At 33.1% G+C, this 23786-nt stretch overlaps 1 protein-coding gene across 1 annotated transcript; it reads left to right on the forward strand.

Moving 5' to 3' along the window:
- The first annotated feature begins 13874 nt into the window (after positions 1-13874).
- LOC105320491 (uncharacterized) lies at positions 13875-20998 on the forward strand. Its single transcript, XM_011418436.4, has 3 exons — positions 13875-14322; positions 18654-18746; positions 19231-20998. Exons 1-3 carry the CDS (start codon positions 14239-14241, stop codon positions 19471-19473), a joined length of 420 nt encoding a protein of 139 aa, XP_011416738.2. The 5' UTR covers positions 13875-14238; the 3' UTR covers positions 19474-20998.
- The last annotated feature ends 2788 nt before the right edge of the window (positions 20999-23786 follow it).

The following is a 23786-nucleotide window of genomic DNA, read 5'->3' on the forward strand; positions in this document are numbered from 1 at the left end:
CACCATTTCAATTACCGGATTTTTCCGTTGGAAAACCCAGTTAAAAAATTAACCGGTGAAAGGAATTTCAATAATAATGTACTTCAATTCATTGGGGTCCCATACTTTAACGGACAGAGGTGGTCAGTGAAGTGATAAAATCCCACAAAGCCCAGACAATTAAAATTAAGTTATATTATGTTCATCCTGAAAAACCCGCTTGTGTTTTACCAGTAGTCATCATTTGACACGTATCAAAGCTACGCAAACTGTGTATTGCCAATCAAAGCAACCACGTGATAATGTTGTACATGCCCATTTCAGGCCATGTTCCTATGATGGAACTATTGAGCCATACAAACAAAATCTGAACGGTAGTTTCATCACAACACAGGTAAAGACACAGGAAAACTTAAATGTTGATTTTGTAGAAATTCTTATCAAAGAACAAGAAAGTTATACATACTAGCCCCAATGCATCCGGCATTTGTAAGTCTTCATTACATTGGCATAATGTACAACTGTTACAGAACAGTTTTGGTTTTATGAATTTACATGTTCATCTTAAGTTAATTTCATGTAAAAACATTGTTCATAAATATGTTTACGATTCCGTCGTATTCATCACATACGTTATACAACAGTTTACATTTTGTTCTAATTTGTAATCTTTTTTATCATTTAAGGAGTATGAAGCAGATAAATTCCAATTGGAAGCGAGTGATTGTGGCCTTTGCAATTGTGATAACTATCATTGGCTTACATAGTTCGTTTCGGTTCCAAACGGCTGTTTCTAATGACAAACCAGCAAACATGAAAATGGTTTCAAACAAAAAAATCACACACGTAGAAAGCAGAACAACTTCTGCATCCTTAGAATTTTCCTCTTGCCGTTCAAATATCATTGTGGTCAGACCCGAAAGCATTACCCTAAAGATACCAACGGAGCTTACAAAAGTGGTTCCACTGTGGTCAAATACAAGAGCAGATAAGTGTATTGGAAATATCAAAGCGAAACCAATGACAAAATTTGCGTCAAACAAAAACCAGAGTTTTAACAGATGCGTTAAAAGAAACCAAAAGGTGCACGCAATTCAAGGCAACTCTTTCCGTAGAATGCACTACTCAATAACCCATTCATATTTTAAGGAACTGAAAAAGAAACAGTGGGTTTCCATCATCGAAATAGGAGGTTACCTGGGTATATTAATGCCAAAGCTGGTGGCAACAACGGGAGCGAAACAGTATGTCGCTCTAGAGCCCGTTCCTAGCTTCTATCAACAGTATTCCAAAACGATCGAAGACCTCTCACTCCAATCAAGAGTTACTGCCTACAATTTCGGTCTAGCTGAATCTAAGAAGGAACTCCAAATAAGTTTGCGCAAAGAGGCAACTTCTCTGCTAAAAGACGTCAAAAAGGGAGGCGTTCATACAGAAACTATCAAAATATTCAACGTGATAGACTTCTTCGTACAGATTGGTTTAGGGTGTAATTCATTGAACCTGCTGACCATTAATTGCGAAGGATGCGAATTTACCGTCATAGAAATGCTGACGTCAACATCGCTGATTGATAACATTGATTTCGTACAGTTTCAGCCCCATGTAATTGTGTTCGATGACGCGCAACAATATATATGTTTGTATTGTCGTATAAGGGAACTCCTTGCCAGGACACACGAAGTAGCTTACCAATATCCGCACGTCTGGGAAACATGGAAGAAAAAAGGACTTTCATAAATATGTGCGGTTATTGTATTTTTTTTAATTTTAAATTTATATATGTTATTAGCATATACAATTAAACCGTATAAAGTATATTTGCATTGCATTTTATTTACAAATGTGAAGTAAATCATATAGATTAAGATAATCCTTTTTTCGGTTTAAAAAATGGGGGAGGGGGTAAATTTCTAAAAGGGTGTACAACCTGATATACTGTGGAATGATTTAAATTCGTGGGAGCTAATTTTCGTGGATTGTGGGTTTTGGGCTTATTCGTGGTAATGTAATTTCGTGGACGCACCGGTTTTCAGTTTCAGTTTCAAAGATAACTCTCTCTAAATTTGTTTTCGTTGAGGATGTAAATTCGTGGAGGAGGACTACTCACAAATACCACGAAAAATAAGCCACCACGAATTCTAATGATTCCACAGTAAGTCGTCTTAGTAACAAGAAAATTTAGAGTTTAGTGTATTGCTTCATGTTTTGTCTACAGGCGGAAAGAGACCACGGTACACTAATGCAAATATTTGCATTGCATTTTATTTACAAATGTGAAGTAAATCATATAGATTAAGATAATCCTTTTTCCGGTTTAGAAAATGGGGGGGGGGGGATAAATTTCTAAAAGGGTGTACAACCTGATATACTGTGGAATGATTTAAATTCGTGGGAGCTAATTTTCGTGGATTGTGGGTTTTGGGCTTATTCGTGGTAATGTAATTTCGTGGACGCACCGGTTTTCAGTTTCAGTTTCAAAGATAACTCTCTCTAAATTTGTTTTCGTTGAGAATGTAAATTCGTGGAGGAGGACTACTCACAAATACCACGAAAAATAAGCCACCACGAATTCTAATGATTCCACAGTAAGTCGTCTTAGTAACAAGAAAATTTAGAGTTTAGTGTATTGCTTCATGTTTTGTCTACAGGCGGAAAGAGACCACGGTACACTAATGCAAATATTTGCATTGCATTTTATTTACAAATGTGAAGTAAATCATATAGATTAAGATAATCCTTTTTTCGGTTTAGAAAATGGGGGGGGGGGGGGGGGGATAAATTTCTAAAAGGGTGTACAACCTGATATACTGTGGAATGATTTAAATTCGTGGGAGCTAATTTTCGTGGATTGTGGGTTTTGGGCTTATTCGTGGTAATGTAATTTCGTGGACGCACCGGTTTTCAGTTTCAGTTTCAAAGTTAACTCTCTCTAAATTTGTTTTCGTTGAGGATGTAAATTCGTGGAGGAGGACTGCTCACAAATACCACGAAAAATAAGCCACCACGAATTCTAATGATTCCACAGTAAGTCGTCTTAGTAACAAGAAAATTGAGAGTTTTGTGTATTGCTTCATGTTTTGTCTACAGGCGGAAAGAGACCACGGTACACTAATGCAAATATTTGTATGGTGTTTGGCCCCGATTCACAGGAAATAGATATTGTAGGATGTGAAATGAGACTGATCTACCCTGGAAAGGCCTAACCCCCTAGGGCCCCTGGAAAGTTGTTATAGGAATTTTTGCTGCGTACTAGCTTTACTGGGCTATCGAAATTTAAAACACAGGTGGTTATTTTATTACTTATGGGCGTCGATAATATGTTATGAACAAATAAAAATAAGTATATTTAGTTCTAATAACAAATGTTAAAATTATGTACTTTTTTAATATGTATATTTTTATTCAATAAATTACATAACAAGTAAGGCATTTCATCATTCATTTATTCCTTATTTCCTCTTTCCAGAGATTTTAAGCACATACACAACAAAAATGCATTAGTAATATAACATCATACAATATAATAATGTTAATCTATGTACAGGTATATACGAGTATATCTACACACCGTATGTAAATAAATAAGAAAATAAGTAAATCGATATTAAATATATGAATATCTGAGATTTGTTCGAGTTGCTGCCCTTGTCAGCGGAAGATTCCTGATATGCATATACATTATGTAATCAGTCAATTATTAATCATCGGAATGAAAATATGGCTTGATTGTGTTGATAGTGTTCTCGATTTGAAATTGTTTTAATGCAGACCGCTTACTTTTTTTCCTGTATACACATTACTAGTAAGTAAGTAAGTAAGTAAGTAAAGTAAGTAATTGTTTATTTAAGTGTCACATGCCAACATTACAAGTAAAATTTCATATAGTTACAATACATTAAATATTGGCATCCCACCTTTAGTGGGTCATGGTCACAGTTTTGATTAAATTCTATCTTTATGTTTTTGTTATTTACAATGCTTTAGAAATGCATTACTAATAATAAAAAAAATGTGAGAGTCATTTGTAGAGGTATAAGCAAAGATCACAATTCTTTGTCGTATAAACAAGACTCGTGCCCAGTTTTTGTTTACATAGGTTCAATATACCAGTAAAAACTCTTTTTCCAGCCTATTTGTCCATCTTTTTATTTGTTTTAAGAACAGATACACAGTTCCTAATGTTTAACACATTCGTTTTAGGTTTAAAGCTGAAATTTTTACTCAACGTTCAAAATGTAACAAACGCTTTATTTACATAGCAAAGAATTTCAAGCTCTGTTACTCGCTATAGCTCAACATGTACAGATGACACTCAATTTTCTGAAGCATTGTAAATATAAAAATCGGAAAAATAAATTTTGACCAAAATCGTGACCATGTCCTTTAAAAACATATGATACACAAAAAATAGGACAGGTTATGCCCCTTTGCATTTAAAGTACAACACACAGCAACATTATAAAATATCAGCATGTTTCCTTCTTTTATACATTAAAACAAGTGTTTTGGCTGAAATGTCTTGTACATTTGAGTTATTCATTGAAATTAAAGTATATCTTATCATTTTCATTTAAAATCTCAGTTTACCTCAATTATTGTGGTGTAAGGTTGGTTTTATCCGAATCTTTGAACATAAATCCCTGAAACTCCATAAACATCCAAAATGAAAAACGGACCGCGATCAATTTCAATGCATAAGGGAGATAAAAACACAAAGGGAAATAATTTGACCTACTTGTTAAGCGATATCATCTTAATACTAAATGCTTAGCAACGAGCATTAATATATTTTCCCCTAAAAGTAGTTTTTATAATGAAAATTATATGCTGACGAAACGTTTTTTCATTTAAGAACAGTCTTTAAAATCAGTAAAAATAGTTGAATAGAGATTTTGTCTTGAAAACAAATCAGGTAATTAGCGTTTTCCAAGTATGTGACTGCAATTTTTAAATACCGATCTCGGTCCATTTTACTTACCGATATCCAAAGAAACATATTTAGCGATCTAAATAATACAGATTAATTAACGCTTTGTTCTAATCATGTTTTTATTTAACAATGGGCTAAACACATTTTTAGAGTGATGAAATAATAAAACCTATTATTACCTATTAACAATAGTATTTTTAAGGATCCTTTTTTTCAAAATTACGCATATCTGTATATCAATGATTTTTTGAAAAATACGCCAATTGTGATCCTGAAGAGCCAGTTCTTTAGGTAATTTTATTTCCAATTGATTAAGGGCCTTAAAGCAATATCAATATTTCAAAAAAGTCTGTACTTAAATGTTACCAAAGCTTCAACTCTCTTTGAGATGTTTTCAGTTGTTTAATAAATAAGCCAGTGTAACATAAAATTAATATTTGTTTTGAAAAATTAATATGTTCATTTTACATAGAATATGAGTCAAAAAATGATTTTCTAAAAGTCACATTTCAGGCTAATATTCTTTACGTATCAAAAAGGACTTTTTTCCGCAATCAGTTCAATTTGTAACAGTGTTCCCAGCTTTTATAATACCGATGAACCAGCCAACTGAGTAAAATAACATACATGTAAGAACATATCCTCGTATACATGTTTGAGAGAAATGGGGAAAAAAAATCTGTAGGTATTTAATTTATGTAGCGGGATATGGATCATTACCTTAATAAGACATTAAAATCGCCATCTACTGACGAAGTGACTTAAAACGTTTTTTATGTTATTTCGTCTTTAAATCATAAAAAAATCTGAATGAGAACGAATTAAAGAACAACAGCCAAACTCTAACTCTAGGCACTTTCGATGATTACAAATCGATCGCACTTATATATGATGAAATAAATGATCACCGGTATTGACAAGATATTTTCATCAATATATATAGATCTCTCGCTTTGAAAAACAGCGCTACCGGAAACGTTAACTGTACACTTCCGTTCCTAAATTGTGGTTTCTATAAATATCGATGATACCTCGTGTACTTGATTGGTAGCTGGAATTTTCGGGATCGGTGGAATAACAATCAGGGCACAGTTCTATCAATCCCTTGTTAAGAGGTGACCAGTGTGAGAGGAATTAATTCAAGGTGGCGGCACTCACTGTCTACGCTCCAACTCCTTGATTATTAATTGGTGGAATTTTTGGAACTCTTGGAATTGAATTCTGACTTTACAATCAAGCACGCCCCTCTATACTTCAACTTTTTTCGCGCATGGTTACTATTTGAATAGGCAACACCTCTATAAGGACGTCCTTTCTAAAAATATCAATGATATGCTACAGTAACTGTAACTTTTTTCTAGAAAGAAAACATTACAAGGTATAATACAATTATGTATTACTAATTAAATTAAATGATGTCTCATGTGGTTTAAATGATATTCAAATTGTAGGAAATAAGGTGAGCAAACCAAATAAGGCAATACTTTGTACAGATTACGGTCTGTTTATTTTGGTGTGTCGATATTTTAATTCTCTCAACGACTCTCCATCGACTTTTTAAGTTAGAAGATGTGAAATTATTAGACGATCTCGTTTTGTTTTTTTAACATGATTAGATTTAGTGCCGATGAAAGTGCGCCATGTTTAACAGATTGAACATTTCTTATCCACCAAAATTTTGAATTGTCAAAAAAATTTATCATAAAGGCCCTCATCTCATTTTCACGATCATCTTATTTAATAACGGTAACAATATCATTTCTATCTGTTGAATTATTCTCTTGAAATGAGCTCTATCAATGGCGCTATTTAACCATTCACCTTTACTGCCGTCGTATTGAACTAACACCAGAGTGTAAATATTTTGTCAAACTGAACTGTTTTCGTTGAAACCTTTGTTTGTTTTGCATTCATCTTGTTTTCACATCATAAAAAATCTTCAGTTTCCCAGCTATCGGTGAAATCGTAGCTGTTTTTGGTATACTTCTTTCAAATCGTTTAAACAGAAAACTGTGCCGGATGATTATGCCAATGCCAAAGTGGTATTTTTGCACTCGCTTAAGATGAAGTTTCAGAAAATCCATACATACCAAATGATAGACCATTGTCTAGAGAGTGTATAACAACTTTTGTTTTTTGTATGTTTCACCTGACAGGCGAGATATTTGCCTTTAAGAATAAATATCTCATAGGAAAATAATAATTCCAATAGGAAAAATGATTCTCCTACAGGAAATATTGACAATCCTATAGGATTTTTTAAAAATTCTATAGGAATTATGTTTCCCATTGGAGAACGGTAATTCTCGAGAAATTTGCTTGAATTAATATTTCCTATTGGTTTTTATCAAATCCTATCAGAAATGGAATTGCTATAAGAAGTTATTGTATTCCGATAGGAAATTTCAAATTCCCTAAAGGAATATTGTTTTTCCTTTTTGGAAAAATTATTTTTCTGTGGGATTTTTTGTTTGAAAGGTAAATGACAGGTGAGATACAACGATAACAAAGGCGGTTGTAAACTTTTTGAGCAATGGTCTATTATATGGCTTATTTGAATTTTTCGCTTTATATGCAGCTTAGACGGATGCTAAAAGGCCATCTTCGCCAGGCATAATTATCCGGCACAGTGTTACAGGCTTTATTATTGTCAAACCAATGACGCTCATTCAGTGTCCACATTTTTGGTGTTTTTTTATCTTTTTTCAATGCACTCCATGCTATGATTTTCCATTTGTAATGTAATCTTTGACAATTCATAATGAAATAATTGTTGTTTGTTTTAAATAAATAATTAAAATAATATTTTTTTCTGCGCATGCTCACTATTTGGTAGAGTCTTCTATTCTATAAGGATCTTATTTCTAAAAATATCTATGACATTAGAACTCTATCCTACAGAATATTAACTTTTTTCTCTATTTGTATTGGCCACACTTCTATGATGTTTTCATTTCTATTGGTATAAATGCTAAATTTTGACAAAGAACGTCGACATTAGAAGGCAGAAAACACTACAAGACATCTCCATTACTGAACAAATCAAATGATGCTTCAAGTGGTTTAAATGTTTTCAAATAGCAGGAAATAAGGTAAGCAAACAAAATGCAGCAAGACTTTGTATAGATGAGGGCGGTTTATGTCCGTGTGACGTGATTTTAATTATCTCAACGACTCTCCATTGTTTTGATTAATAAGCTATTTTACATTTTTACACGTCCTCGTTATATCTTCTAGCACGTTGAGATTTCAGTGCCGATCAAAGTGAACAAAGTTTAAAAAACTGAACTCTTATTAAAATCAATTACCCGGTATCTAACAGGATTAAAATCTTGAATTGTGAAAAAATTGCAATAAGGGTACTTTTCTCATGGGCACATTCATTTCATTCAATATTATTACAATTATAACAATATTATTTCTGTCTATTGAATTCTTCTCCTAAAATGAGCTCTATCAATGGCGTAATCCATCCATTTACCTCAAGTTTCCTATCCTCGTATTATACTAACACTAGAGTGTGAACAATGTTGTAAAACTAATTTTTTTATTGAAAACATTGCCTGTTTTGCATTCACCTTGTTTTCATATCACTAAGACTTAACTCTACGTTTTAATAAAAAGTCTTCAGTTCCCCAGCTTAATTGTATTATTCGTTTCGGGTTACTTCATTGAACTCTTTTATTCACTCAGGATTTCGTATTGTCAAACCAACGATTCTCATTCAATGTCCACCTTTTTCTGGTGTTTCTCTTTTTTTCCAATGTTCGCCGCATTATTTTCCATTTGTACTGTACTTTTTGACAATCCATAATGAAATGATCGATTTATATAAATGACTAATTTTTTTTTTGCAAATGCGCACTGTTTTGTAGCATAAAGACCTTTTTAAGGACCTCGTGTCTTAAAATACCAGTGATTTATATGAGACCTCTTTACTATAACTTTTTTCAACACATGCTCATTACTTTGTATAGTCAGTATCTCTATAAGGGTTTTGTTTCTAAAAATTACGATGATAAGCGACATCTATACGGGCCCCTTTCTACAAATAGTGACGTCATTATCAATAGACCGATCTCTGTAATGGCATATATGTAGCAGTTATATGAAGAAGAAGAAGATGTGGAATTTAGACAATAATCGTAGATATTAGAAGAAGAAAACATTATTACGATATTAACGCACTTTGAAAAAAAAATGGTTTAGTCAAAATAATTGATACTTTTATATACAATGAATGATTGTTTTAGCCTTGTGTATCTTAATTTAAAAAAGAACCCATTGCATTCTCAGCTAATTTGATAAACAGTTTCTATATGAGAATTTTTTTCTCATAAGACAATATCGACAATTTATAACAATTCGGGAGATTTTAATTATCCAAATATGACCTAAACTTCATCGCTTAGCAACTGCATTTTCCTACTTTGAGTATGCAGCAAATTTACTTCTTATCTGGTATATTGAGCTATGCAAGAACGAATATGATTTGTATATACTGATAATGGAGATCAATGTATAACATATTTCAACTGGCTTATTGAATGTGCTTGTAAACAAATATAATGTGATAAAAGGATACGTTAGTTATGTATATAAAAACAATCTGATCTTTTAGAAGATCAGTGCGAGGAAAAAAAAAACACATCCTAATGCTCATTTGTAGTTTATAATAATTTAATGTTTGTTAATGTAATTTCTTTTTATTGTGATGTGATTTATTTGATTAGAAAATAAAAACAGAATGTTGAAACTCTTATAAATTCTCTAGCATACCAATGGAGATATTGTTTGGCTAGCTCGTTGTTCCAATATCACTCCATGTACTTAATTTAATCAGAGTATATTTCTTTTTCCGCTCTTAAGCGTTTAAGTTGCTGAATATCATATGTTTTGGAAGAAAAAATGAGGGGTACGGGTCCATAATTCTCCCTGTAATCAAGTAAATGTTGAACTGGTGATTGACCGGTATCTTGGGTTCACCCCCACCCCACCACCATCCCCGTTCTCAAATACGGTAAATTGTAGATTCACCAGTATTAACAAATCAACAACCAACAAATTAGAAATTCAATTCCAGAATTTGTGATTTATGCATATTTTTTCAAAGTCCGTTAAGAGTGTCGATATTAAAAAAAAGTTGATGTACCATCTTAACGCACTTTTTTCAAAGTGGGTTAACTTGGTCCAAAATTTAACGCACTTTGAAATTTTTTTCAAAGTGCGTTGATTTGGTCCCAAATTTAACGCACTTTGAATTTTTTTTTCAAAGTGCGTTGCCACAAGGGTCTTACTATGGCTCACTGTTCAGCCATTGACTAAGAGTTCATTCTCGACTAAATCTGAACTTCTCGTAATTAAAGGTAATCCATCGGAAACAAAGAATTGAAAATTTTCTGAAGAGTATGGATAAGTAGTCGTCATGCAATTACATGACGTGATCATCGAAATCATAAAAGAAAACAAAAAAATACCAAGGGTACATGTATATGTACATTGTACGTACTTCTTTTCAACATCAAGACCTTTGTGTATATATACTTAATTAGAAATCAGTGTGCTTAAACACAAAAGAAAACATTATGGCATTTTATGGTCATTGAAACCCTATATGTTTGACTAATTAGGTAAATACGTAAAGCTAAGTAAACTGGTTGGTTACATTTGGTAGACTTTTGTTGGCTCAGGTGGCGAATTCACATTCACAGATGGTTATTTTAGAGAGCAATTTTGTACCTGCCAGTTAGGTGCCGAGGGGTTAGGCATATACCTGATATAAATGGAAATAGGTACCCGGTATTAAGAGACGTTTCTTGTGGACTGACTGATCATACAAAATGTCAAAATAAAGCATGTACTCAACATGTTGAGAAAACAATTGACCTGCACTAACTTGCACAAAATGCATGATGAGGCACATATGAATACATGTAAACCGTTATTCAAAAGCCTTCTACCGAGCCTGAATGGGACTGAATTTTTGAATTGTTTGAATTACCCCCCCCCCCCCCCAATCATTTTCTACATGTCAATCAACTTGTTCAATGGAACTTGATGTCCAATAAACTTGCAGGAGTTATCTATCTTGACGTGGAAACCTTACATGTTCATAAATGTTCATAAAATCAATATGTTAAACTCAAGCAACAAATTACGGTAAATGAAGAGAAAATGCACATTTTCTGAGATTGCACAGGCAACGACATACGTGTACACGTTCGCCAGGAGAACAACTAAAGTCGACATTTAAGCATTGTAACACAGGCGAGAGAGAGAGAGACAAGGTGAGAATGAGCAGGCACGTAGAATCAGGGGGGGGCCAGGGGGGGCCTGGCCCCCCCACTTTTTCTCGCAGCAACAAATTTTTTAAAATTTACATATAAAAAAATGAATTATAATGGAGTTGCCCCCCCCCCCCCCACTTTTTTGGAAGTTAGTAAAATATTGGTATGAAAATTAGGAAATGAGTAGTCAAATTGAAGTCCCCCCCCCCCCCCCCCCCCACGGATTAGAAATTTCATGATTTGGAGGGAGAAAAATTTTGGTAGGGAAGAATTTTTTTTTTGGAAGTATAGTTGAGTCTCCCTCCCCCCCCCCCCCCCCCCCCCCCCCACGGATTAGGATTTTGAAGATTTTTGAAAAACTTCAAATTTCCCGTTTTTTGCTTGTCAAGATTTTTGGGATGGGCCTGGCCCCCCCACTTTCAAAAACGATGCTACGTGCCTGATGAGAAAGACATAATGACAGTAAAAGAAAGAAAGAAAGAAAGAAAGAAAGAAAGAAAGAAAGAAAGAAAGAAAGAAAGAAAGAAAGAAAGAAAGAAAGAACATATGCATTGTACATGTATATAAGGGAATTTCTTCCTCTGCATCCGCACACCTATACTCAAATGGTTTTAATTCCAGGTAAACAAATATGACATAAAAACATTTTATTTAAATAAAGACAATACAAATGTCCTTATCATTTGGATTATGCCGAGTCTATCTAAATAAAGGTTATTTGCAAGATCTTTAAAATTACAGTGTTTATCTTCAGATAACTAGTGCGATATTAGCAGCATTTAAATCTAGCGGTCCTATCGGCGCAGCCGTTGTAGTGTGTCCCCATTGTTATCCTATAGAAACAACCCCCAGGAGAGCAGGATGATCCCCCTTATGAATGGAAACGGAGCAACACTCGGGGAGGAGCGTGGAAATAAGACCTGGTTGCCCCCAACACCCCGTGGCGTTGTTAGGGGATCGCCATATCTGACGCGGAAATGACACTGTGTGATCTCAAGTGGCCGATAGTGCAAAAAAAAAAACTATGATTTTTTTAAGTGTAAACTAAATTCTACGGCTTTTTTTTTTACATGCATGTCTTTTGTAAGCTTTGTAAAAGATCTAAATGCAGCGTCTCCTAAAGAAAAACAAGAAGAGTTTAGAAATGTTGGATACTTTCCGTTCACGCATTTCTGATATGTCATCCATTACATGTAACATCCATTAATTGGTATTGAATTTGAATAACTATAGTTTTTATGGGGGGTCCGAGGGATAATTTGTTTGCCTGGAGGAGGGGGGGGGGGGTCTCCAGAGAAATTTACACATATAAAATTCATGTGTGTGAATTACCGAAAATAGGCCTCAGGCCACCCCCCCCCCCCACACCCGACCCCACCCCCGTTAGATTTAAATATGGAATGTTTAAATTCATTTAGCAAAAATCGATGGAGGAGGGGTTCTCATAGGAAATTTCCAAGTTGTAAATGTTAAAACTTTGTGCAAAATCGCTTGGAGAAGATCGGGTGTAAAGTGCAACAATATTTTTTTGTACCAGACGCAATCCATTTTTTTTTCTTTTTGCACCGTTCCAAATCACAAATTTATTTCATAATCCAGAGCCAATTACATGTGTCGTGGGGTTTATTTTTCAGATATATCATGAACATTTTTCGAAATCTTCTTGAAATTGTTTGTTATAATATACCGCGTACACGTGCACTACACGTTTAGCTAGAAACGTAACCTGGCTATCACTGCTATAATTTGATTATTAAAATGCAAACATGCATTGATATAGTACAAAGAAATAATTATCGAAATGTCGCTTGTCTCATGAAATAATTAATCATTATAACAAGTTGAATTGTCTGATTTTGTAATAGTGTTTGGTTCGGCGCCATCAATGAACATGCTTAGTGAACTAGTTTCCAATGTTTTCGTAAATCAATTAATTAACAATAATACATGGCTTGTAATTCGGTTTAATTATTTTTTTTTTATAAAATGAACAAAACAGCATTTCATATCTAGTCCCGATTCGTCAAATGTGATTTCTGAATATGCTTGTAGCTTACATTTCATATCAACTCTTGATCATATACAAACAATTTTTATTCAGGAAAATCATTCCGTAAAATCAGTTGCCGCACTTTTTTTAATAAATGAGTTACATATTGATAAATTCTTTAAAACTATGAATGTTTATCTTGGTTATTTAATTTCATTATTTTTTTTAGGGTGGGGGGTTGCTTTTTGATTGTTTGTTTTAGTCTTAACGACATTTTTAGAGTTTAATTTGATCATATATCGGAAAGTAATGGTCAAAGTTGAGAAATTTTTGGCTTTGATTTTCTTTTTCACTATTTTACATTATGTCATTTTTATTCAATATTTAGATTTTGATCTTTCTTTTTTTTTCGTTTAACAAGACTAAGTGACGTGTAAAAACAAAAGACCAGTAAAAATGTTAATATCTGGGTGAAGCGTGCAAAATGAACACGTTTTTATATCCCTAACCTCTGCTGTGATTTAAATTAATAATCTTTTTTTTTCGCGCCAATAATTGATGTCTCCTACATCGCGCTGTATATTTTCCTTACCGGTAGCGGACAGAAAAAATCATTTAAGAGGGATTTAAATAATGCATAACATTCTGATAAGATCTCAGACAGCGCTGCAGAAGATTGACAAATCTGCCAATGTGGTTGTTTAAATTCATCCCGAATTTCATTGTATTCATATCTTGAAAATCACCTCGGGTGATTGGAATGGGTACTTTTTTTATCTCCAAGGCGGACCTGCTTTTTTAAACGTTGCCCCTCCGTGTTGTGTATTTGACAACTTAAGACTTCGTTGTTTCTATAGCAGAGCAAGTGCATAAACACATTGTTTTTCTAATTGGATTTACACGTTTTAATTAAGAATCTTCCAAATTCTTAAGACTTGTTCGTGTAAAGTCGTTGTTCAGGACAAAGCGAGATATTTTGTTTATTCCAGTACGTTCGTACACAGTACTTTGCTTATTTGCATGTGGATTGAATATATAAGGTGCGAAGCATGGAGACCAATGCTGAAAAATTGGAAAACGAGGAAAGAGTCGACATGTTTACAACCCTTCATGAACATGAGCTCAAAGTGAAGGTAGGAGAGAGAGAGAGAGAGACAGAGAGAGAGAGAGAGAGAGAGAGAGAGAGAGAGAGAGAGAGAGAGAGAGTCTTTGTACCTTAAGAGAATTAGATCATTGACTGACTCCAAAATTAAAGAAACCGCTACTAATATATCACATAATGTTATTTGAATATATACCGACATTGGAGGTAAAATAGAATATTTTTCTTCAATGCAAAAGTTTATGTGTAAATACTATCAAATTACTTCACGTAAATCAACTTGTGGTTTTTTTTTTCTTGCATTTGATTTTCTAATATGCATACAGCACATCTTTAGAAAAAAAGTATTTTTCTCAGTTATCCATTTATTTATGGTATACATGAACATCACTGTTGCAAATCTAAATGGATGATTTTCTGCGAAAATAAAATTAAAGTTATTTTATGCAAATTTGCTAAAGCAGTAGAAAAAGGTTATTTCATTGATGTAATAATAATAAACAAAAGCTATTGAGTAAGAAGGCTGGGGTTGATAATGGAATCCAATGAACAGTTAAAAAAATCATTTAATTTAGTCATTAGGGTTTTTTTCGTAAACAAAATCAAAAGCCTCAATCTTTGTTTGGATGAGTGGGAATCGACCTTTTAGTGGGGATCGACCATTTACTGATAATATGGATTAGAATCATTTTGTAGATCGTCTTTGCAAATAAGACAACCAATTTACTTGTAATAACAAGCATTGCTACACTATCATTAAGATCTATGATACGGCTATATTGTATACAAGTTCTACATTTACATGTAAAGTCGTTAATTTACTGTCAGTGCCAACTATATAAACTGTTTAATTCATCCAGGTAATCAAAAATAGGTTAAACAACCGTACCATCCAAATATGAAATATATCCATATCTTGATAAATTGTAACCCGAAACCAGTATTTTTTCTCAAATGATGATGGTAACAAAAGAGGTATCGTTGTGGTATACATGCATGTACTAAACAAGTTAGTCGTTTGTTCGTTGCCAATAGAAATTCTATACCGAACCCGTGGAAGGCCAAAGGTCAAATCCATGCCAATTTCAAAGACACTGGCATATTGCTAATTGTAATAAAAAGTACAGAAGGTTATTTATACGCCAAATTGTCTGTAGATTAATGAATTGATAAAATGATACACAATTGGTTATTAGCTGTGATGTTTAATTTTTCAACTTAATCAGAGCTCGATCTATTTTTTTGTAGTAGTCTACATAGTATAGGTTCTATCAAAAATACGTCTTTGAATTACTAAACAAGGTGTACGCCAACAATTGTGAAATACTTCTTTTAACCTGTGTAGCGACGCGAAATGTAATGACAACTTTAAATGTAATAAACTCCCACTGATACATTTTTAGTTACAACATTTTGCGCCGAGATCAACGCAAAACGTAATAACGCAAACTGTAATAAATTAAAACTACCATTATTACATTTTGTTTTTTTTTTCTTCTCATTTTTGTGTTGATATCGACGCAAATGTATTGACGCAAAATGTAACCATGCTCATTTATTTCATTTTGCACTGTTACATGTATAATTACAGTATCGTAAAGACCTATATTATATAAATATATCTCGTACGTTGCATACGCATGGATGTAGAGGGATGTCAAGGATCTCCGGAACCCCTTTTTTTGTAAATTTTAAACTTATCCACACACTCCCCACCCCCATCCCCATCATATGGAAATTTTCTGGATCCGCGCATATAGATATTTTATAGTAAAGATCTACAAGGACTCAGTATTTTTACTTCCTGGTTAAAGTTCAGATAAAAAAAGGAAACTTTTATTGAATTCTGTCGACGTGGGGAACAAAATATATTGATATTCTGTCATCTTTATCTATCCCCTGAAATACCTCTACAAATACACTAGTCCCGTGTTTGTGCTAAATGTTCAAAATTAGAGTCTTTTCTGGCAACGGAAACCATTGTAAAATAAAGCCTTGAAACTTTGGTTTACATGTATTTTCATATTTGGTCATTTTTTTCCGAGTTAGATCTTTGTGTAAGTATTTTTTCATAACTTTGATCGGGTTTAATGTGAAGAGCTTGGTATAACGATATAGATACTTGTATAAACTCAAATCTAAACGCTTAGTTATATAATTTATATGGAATTTTACTTGACTAAACAATAGTTAATAGCTAAACTAAAAAAAAAACTAAGGTAGATCTGAAATTTGCTGAATACCAGCCACCTTAAAAATGTCTGTAAAGTCATTTTGCATTTCATATTTTGTGTTTGGTTCATCTATTATACGCATTATTTGTATAATTGTCACCCATGTAAATGAATACCGCAACGGCAAATGACGTATTGAAGAATCGCATATTCATACCTTTTTAATGTTGTTCTGTCAAATAATTGATGATAAAGCATACGGTCTATAAAATGAACTACACAATATTGTCCATTATTACTGCTCGTGTAAATGACTGGGGTGGATAACCTTGATGAACTGAAAGCAAACGTTGTCAAGAGAGATCCATACAATTCCCTTCCCGCGCGCCAAACGTTCCATTAAAAGACCTTTAATTCGACAATCAGTGTCGCACCATTAGACCATAGGGTTGAATCTCAAGTTCATATAAATAAAATTCAGTCCATTTATATTTACATATTACGGCAAAAATAAGGTTTTAAAGATGTAAATACCCGCTGTAAATTTGATTTATATGTACTTAACAAAGAAAAAATATACCCCCTGGGTTAAAATGCGCTAAACGCTCCATGGCCCAATTTGTCAATTGTAGAACATTCCCGCATCTCTTATTTACATGTATGATTCCTCTGGAAAGCTTGCTAGTAATCATTTATTGATTGGTTTGTTTGTGGAAAAACATTTAAACCCAGACTTGTCGAGGAATTTTGTCTATTTCGTTGGTTGTTTTGTAATTATGTACCGAACAAGTAAACAAGTACTTAAATCAACGTATAGATGATAAAGGACAGCTGTACATGTAGAATCAACATATTCACATAACATTTGCAAGGTAAATATATCAATATTTTCAGACTGATTTTTCAGTGTTTGATGACCAGCTCATCTTAGAGATATATTATTATGGGTTTTTTTTTAATTCTTAAGCCCCTCGTCCCAATCAAGACGAGTCGTAAATGATAATAAGAAAATGTGACGTAATATTTGCATGTAAGAAACCTCTAAATTCTATAAAACTGATTTTTTTTAGGATTAAAGACACTTGATTGTCTCACAGACAAATAATTCTTTCCCTTAGCCTCTCGTCTCAACGCATGCCCCCTACAGTTTTTTGTCGACTCTATTTATCAATATTGGGCTTTAGATTTGACAACATAGGTACTCGGGCCTCAGGTATCATCGGGTATCTACCTTATACCTCTCACCTTTTCAGGTATCAGAGCATTTGTTGAAGAATCGCATCGAAATGCCTGTCTTTCTTTTTGTAACATAACTCAATCGTCAAACTGTCAAAGTTCTGTTTTCTAGAGTCTATGAATTAAATAAAGTGAGATATTTGTTTTTTCTTAAGTGTGTATACGCCCAGCATACTTAATAAGATCCCGATTCCCTTTTATCAACAAGAATTTAACATTGATTAATTTGTCTTTGTGTAAAATTGTTTCAATTTGGTACTCAACTTGATTAATTGATGTCGCTAAAATATTTTTTCTTATTTTTTGTCCGAGAGAAAGAGCAAGATATACAAGATATAAAAAAGGAGAGCAACCATTTAGTTCTCATAAAAACCCCACATAGTTTTAGTTATTGTAAATAATACAAATAAACTGTTTACTTGTAAATGAACTAAATGTTAAGAAAAATCGTTGGATACCAACACATATTTTTTTAACAAGGCTCCAAATGAAAAATAAATAACGATATGAGAGAGAGAGAGAGAGAGAGAGAGAGAGAGAGAGAGAGAGAGAGAGAGAGAGAGAGAGAGAGAGAGAGAGATGATGTACATGTAAATGACTGACAGAACAAGAATAAAAATTTCGTTGGATAGCAACTCAGTTCACATTTCTCAATACACACAAATACGTAACACATAACGTCACACAATGTAGAACATACTTCTGACTAAGCTAGGTCAATTGGTTGGATTTAAAAACCCCAAGTTTACTTAATTCATTGAAATACAAACAGAGCGCGATCAATACAAACACATACATAATATAGAGCATCATAATTAGGAAGAGCTTTCCCGAACATTACATTCAAGCGTCATAATGACAGCGAGTGTCGTCTGCCCAGTTCCAGAATTTTGTCAGACATCATGGAGATGAGTGGTTGGATATGATACATGTTTCATTCGTTTGTTTGTAGGAACTTAAAAGTGTCTTTGTGGATCCACCAAAAGATATGGAGTCCTCCCAATCTAAGACAACCAAAGAGAAGATCCAGGCTGGTTTTCAAGGGGTAGGATTTATTATGATATTTGATATTGGATTTAGATGAATAGATACATTGCTTAAAAATCCCTATTTTTAAAAGAATTTCAGATATCAGTTATACATTTATATTTCCATTGAATGGACTTTAAAAAAATTATAATTGATATTCGGTATATCAGGGGAAAAAAAGATGCTAATGAAGAAATTGTAAAAATATAATGTCTTTTTTGTGTGAAATGTTTTATTTTACGTTCTTACAAACATCAGACTACATGTATATCAGACTATATAGATGAATACAATTTTGGTCAGATGAGTCAGTAATCAATTTTGAAAAAAAAAATTGTATATTAGTAATGAATAAAAGAAACCTCTAGTTAACAGTTTTAAAATAAACAAAAATAAGCTCTTTTGGCAAACGTTTAAAATAAAATGATTTCTTCTACAAAACATTATATAATTTTTACTATATATAAAAATTATATATTTGTTTCCCTAACATTCAATAGGTAAAGAATAACTCCAGACGACTAGTAAAGTTTGTCAAAAGTAAAATTCGACGGAAGGAAAAAGAGACCATCGTTCAAGACATTCAGATCACGCCAGAAGATGACGACGAGACATGGGCGAGACGATCTGTGGGCAGCGCCGCCTCCCGGTCAAGCATAGAATCAAAATTGTCGTCTGCTTCTTCCAAAAAAGAGGATGATAATATTTTGAGTGACATGGATTGTGATGACGTAGAAGAATGAAAATCGCGTGGTGCTTGATTTCTGAAAACGGGATTTTTATGCGAATTGGTGCTGCTAAGTGCAATTACGAAAAATGCAAACAATGTTTTAACTCATCAAGAAAATGGAGTTTTTAGATTAGAGATACTAAATGCGTTAGTAATTTAGAAATTGAAAACCTGCCCTCTCTCTAGTCATCGAGTGAGTGCAAAAAACCCATATCCAGCTATAACAATAAAAATTGGTTCCACGTGAATATTTTTAACGTACATCTAAGCTAAAATCGATTTGTGAGAGATTTTGAATCCAAAGAAATGCTAAAACATAGATAAGCTTTGGATTTGTAATTATATTACAATATGTAGGAATCCCATATCACCTTAACAAAATGATATGAATTATCCCGTGACCCCTAAACGAAATCAGTGTGTTACATTTACTCTTGACTCCAATATTGTGAATTTTTCTGACACTGATGCTGTTAACTGTTACAAGCCTAGTTAGGTTGATTTTTTGTTTTGTAGAATGATAAAAAAGTGAATATGAAGACTATTGTGAAAAGGAGATGTTTCTTTTTTTCATTTTAATTTTCTTAATTAATTAGGAGGGCTGGGAGGTGGTAGCCATTTTTAGGTTACATTTGTGAAATATGTTCATGTATTTTTACTTTCTTTAGACGAAAAGCTCTATATTAAGATATAAGGAAATGTTAAAATATTTAGATTTGTTATTTACTAAATGATCATTATACTTTACGGCCAAAAACAACACCGGTGCGTCGGAACCGGGGGAGGGGGAGGGGCTCTTAGCCTCCTTCCGGTTTTTAGGTAAAAGATTTAAGATTTGCATAACTGGAACTGTAACCAGAATCTCTTTTTTTTGAGGGTCAAGATATTTTGATTAGTCTAGCATCCCCCCCCCCAATTTAAGGAAAATCTGATGGTTAATTTAGTGACCACCCAGCCTCCTTAAGTTTACTATGAAAATAATAAATATTTTAATAACAGAATGAACAGGCTAATGAATATTCATGCCATGTTTGTAAATACTACCGCTAGATCTGAGTGCTATATAATTGTCCTCATGTACCATATGTAAAAATTTAAGGCGTTGGGAGCAAAAACGAATTGAACTTAGTGTAAATCATAATCATAGGATTCAACGAAGTTGTTTGTTATTGTTGAATGTTATACATGTTGTAATTATCAATTATTAATTTAATTTGATTGATTTATGTGTGCTGTGTACATAAACAATTTGCATGCTTATATAGAATCGGGGCTGTTATAGGCTACCTTTAGATTATTCTGCAACGAAATTCATGTGTAAATATTCATGATATTTATGATTTATGTTTAATTATAGTATGTGTGTATTGTTATTCTAATATTCATTTAATAAATCAACAGCTTTGTTACATTTAAGATACACATGTTTACGTGTGAATATTCTGTATCAAGTTACGATTTGTTGTGGAATAAATTTATTTGTGGTCATTTGGAGACATACCTCAAACAATAAAGAAAATGAACGATTTTTATGTAAATATGACTTTCACCCTCTAAGATAAGAAAAAAAAAAGGAAAATTATAATTATCTGTTTGGTTAATTCGACTGAGATTATTTTTAAAGTCGAATGTCTGAAAAATTTTCCAGGAAACCCCAGAAATATTTCAGAACGTTTGCGGGGGGGGGGATATTTTCGGCTATAATACTATATATTTGTAACTGTAAGAAATTCCAAGAAGGGGAGGGGGGGGGCGGACTACCTCGATCCTCTCTAGATCTGCGCATGGATCGTGTGCTTTAACAGATATATACGTATAGCTGTTGCCAAAAGTTACACAAGTTACCTCATGAAACATGATGTCATGCATTACTTGCATGTACCTGCAAAGTTTAGAGTAAGTTTTAAAAAAGCAGGCAGGCTTGGTTTCACACCAAAAAAATAAAGAGAGAGAGAGAGAGAGAGAGAGAGAGAGAGAGAGAGAGAGAGAGAGAGAGAGAGAGAGAGAGAGAGAGAAAGAGAGAGAGAGAGAGATGGGGGTGTGGTGGATCATACATATAACATGTTTTGTATTATTTCACAATATCAGTATTTATAAAGTGATCGTAGTATGTTACTGCCCAAATCACTTGTTAAATCTCAAAATACTGAAAAAAGTAACAAGGTGGGAAAAATTGGTTGCTGTGGGTATCCGTTGCCATAGAAACAGGCTTAAGATTGTTATTCTAATTCCTTTCAAGAATAATGATGAAATGATTATAATTTTCAAATATTCTCTATTCGAACAAGACATACGTCTTAGGGATTAAAATGGATTACTGTTTAAAATTGTATATTTTGAAATCTTTAGAAAAATGTGATTTCTGCTGACCATCCAACCTTTTACCTTATTCATTGCCAGAATGGCAAAACTACATTCATTTCAAACTGACATTTTCTGCTTAAGTAACAAGATAGAAGGAATAATAAAACAATTTTTAACGTTTTTAAATGGTTCGAATCAGATTTTCTTATTTTAAACATGTTCCTACCATTATGCGTTTGATTTTAATGCATCCTCTCTTCTATTCAACAAGGTAAATGTTGCTGTTTCGCAATGCAGAAGAAAGTACTGTTGGTATTAAAATAATAACTGTTGTCAGAGGTACAGACACAATTACTATGGTCCTTAAGTCCCCTCAACAGCCGTCTACTGTCCTTAAGGGAAATCGATTTGGTTTAGAACTTCATTAGCCTTCCCTGTTTTGAGGGCTCGATGGTCGTGGCCATTTTTAGACTGTATATATCTCCTTTAAAAGAAGAGCTTAATATAAACATAGAGAAAATTCTTTAATTTAAAAGATTAAGTATATGGAAGTTTTCTTTACTAAATAAAATCTTAACAAATTATGTCTTAAAATTTTAGATAGATCTAATCTTACAGTTAATTCTTTGACCATGCAGCCTCCGTAAGTCTTACAGCACAGATGTTATCACCTTGGTTTCTTGGAGGTACTAAGTTATTGTAAAAGCAAAATTATGAGAGAATCAGAGCTAAAAGCAAAATTATGAGAGAACCAGAGCTATGAATCATACAATGTACATGTTGATTCAATGTTTTATAAATAAGATACTATATATAACATCTCCATAAACGCCCAATCCCTTGCTCATTTTTTGTCGATTCTCTTCTCCGGCCAATTCTATTTTTGTCAGGAACATTTGAAAACCTTTTATTAACCTGTGTCATTAGTTGGCATGTATATAGACTACCAGTCTTATAGCAAGAATGACAGTATCTCGATATTAGTGCTATCCTTTGAATATTAAAGCACACAGTAAATCAATTTTGTACGTTATGATTATGAATGAGCGAATCAGTGCAAGGGGAGTAACTCTCAAAACTTTCTGTCCGTCGTATTGGAGCAATTCCTTAATATGTTTCCTTACATAGAACTTTAGATATGGGTAAGTTATAACTTAGGAAGTTCCTTAGATTTGTCTTAGCTGTTTCAAAAAAATTTCTAAGGTAAACGCAGTTGACTTATTTTAAGATTCACAGTGACTGTAAATCACTTTCATATCATATTCAATTTGTTAATTCTAAATCAATACTGATCATATATTTAATTAATATTTTTTTCAATATGAAACGAATTAATGTAAACTTTATAAGTGAATGAAAATACTCATTCCCTTTTTCACGTAGCAAATTTTTAGAAAAAAAGGAAAATGTATAAAAAGGATGTAAATGGTGTAGGGTCGATGTTCATGTGCTGAAATTTTGTATAATATTTACATGTTTTAAAGTCAAGACATAACTTAATAGGATATTCATAGAATAAGACCGGAATACTGGAATATAAAGTCGCGAACACCGATTTTTCATCATTTTTACTAATAGTTTACTTCTGTCCGAAAAAAAAATTCGCGAGATGTGCTTTTTGAGATTTTACGCGGATATTAATTCCTCGCGTTTAATTAGGAATTTACAGTAGTGAAACGGGTAAGTAATGAACATAGAAAAAAAAATTCTCCTCAGATAGTAGTCCAGAGTATGGTTTGTGAAACTGGAATACTGCTATAACTAACCAAACATGTGTAATTTTTATATTCCGATATATAAGTAAATACATGTAGCGATGGGTACATAAGATAAGCTGATTTATTGTTAAAATAAATGTATATATATATAGGATTATTGCCTGTTCACGTTTCCCAAATTTGACCATTTACGCAATCTCAAAATATCGTGTGATTTTTTTTCGGGAGGGGGAATGGGATATTTATTTTAGCAATAGGAAATTAACTAAAAAATTCGAAGGTTTGTTGAAAAATTAAAAAGGCT

Source organism: Magallana gigas, chromosome 10, assembly GCF_963853765.1.
Source record: "Magallana gigas chromosome 10, xbMagGiga1.1, whole genome shotgun sequence".
Classification (NCBI taxonomy): domain Eukaryota; kingdom Metazoa; phylum Mollusca; class Bivalvia; order Ostreida; family Ostreidae; genus Magallana; species Magallana gigas.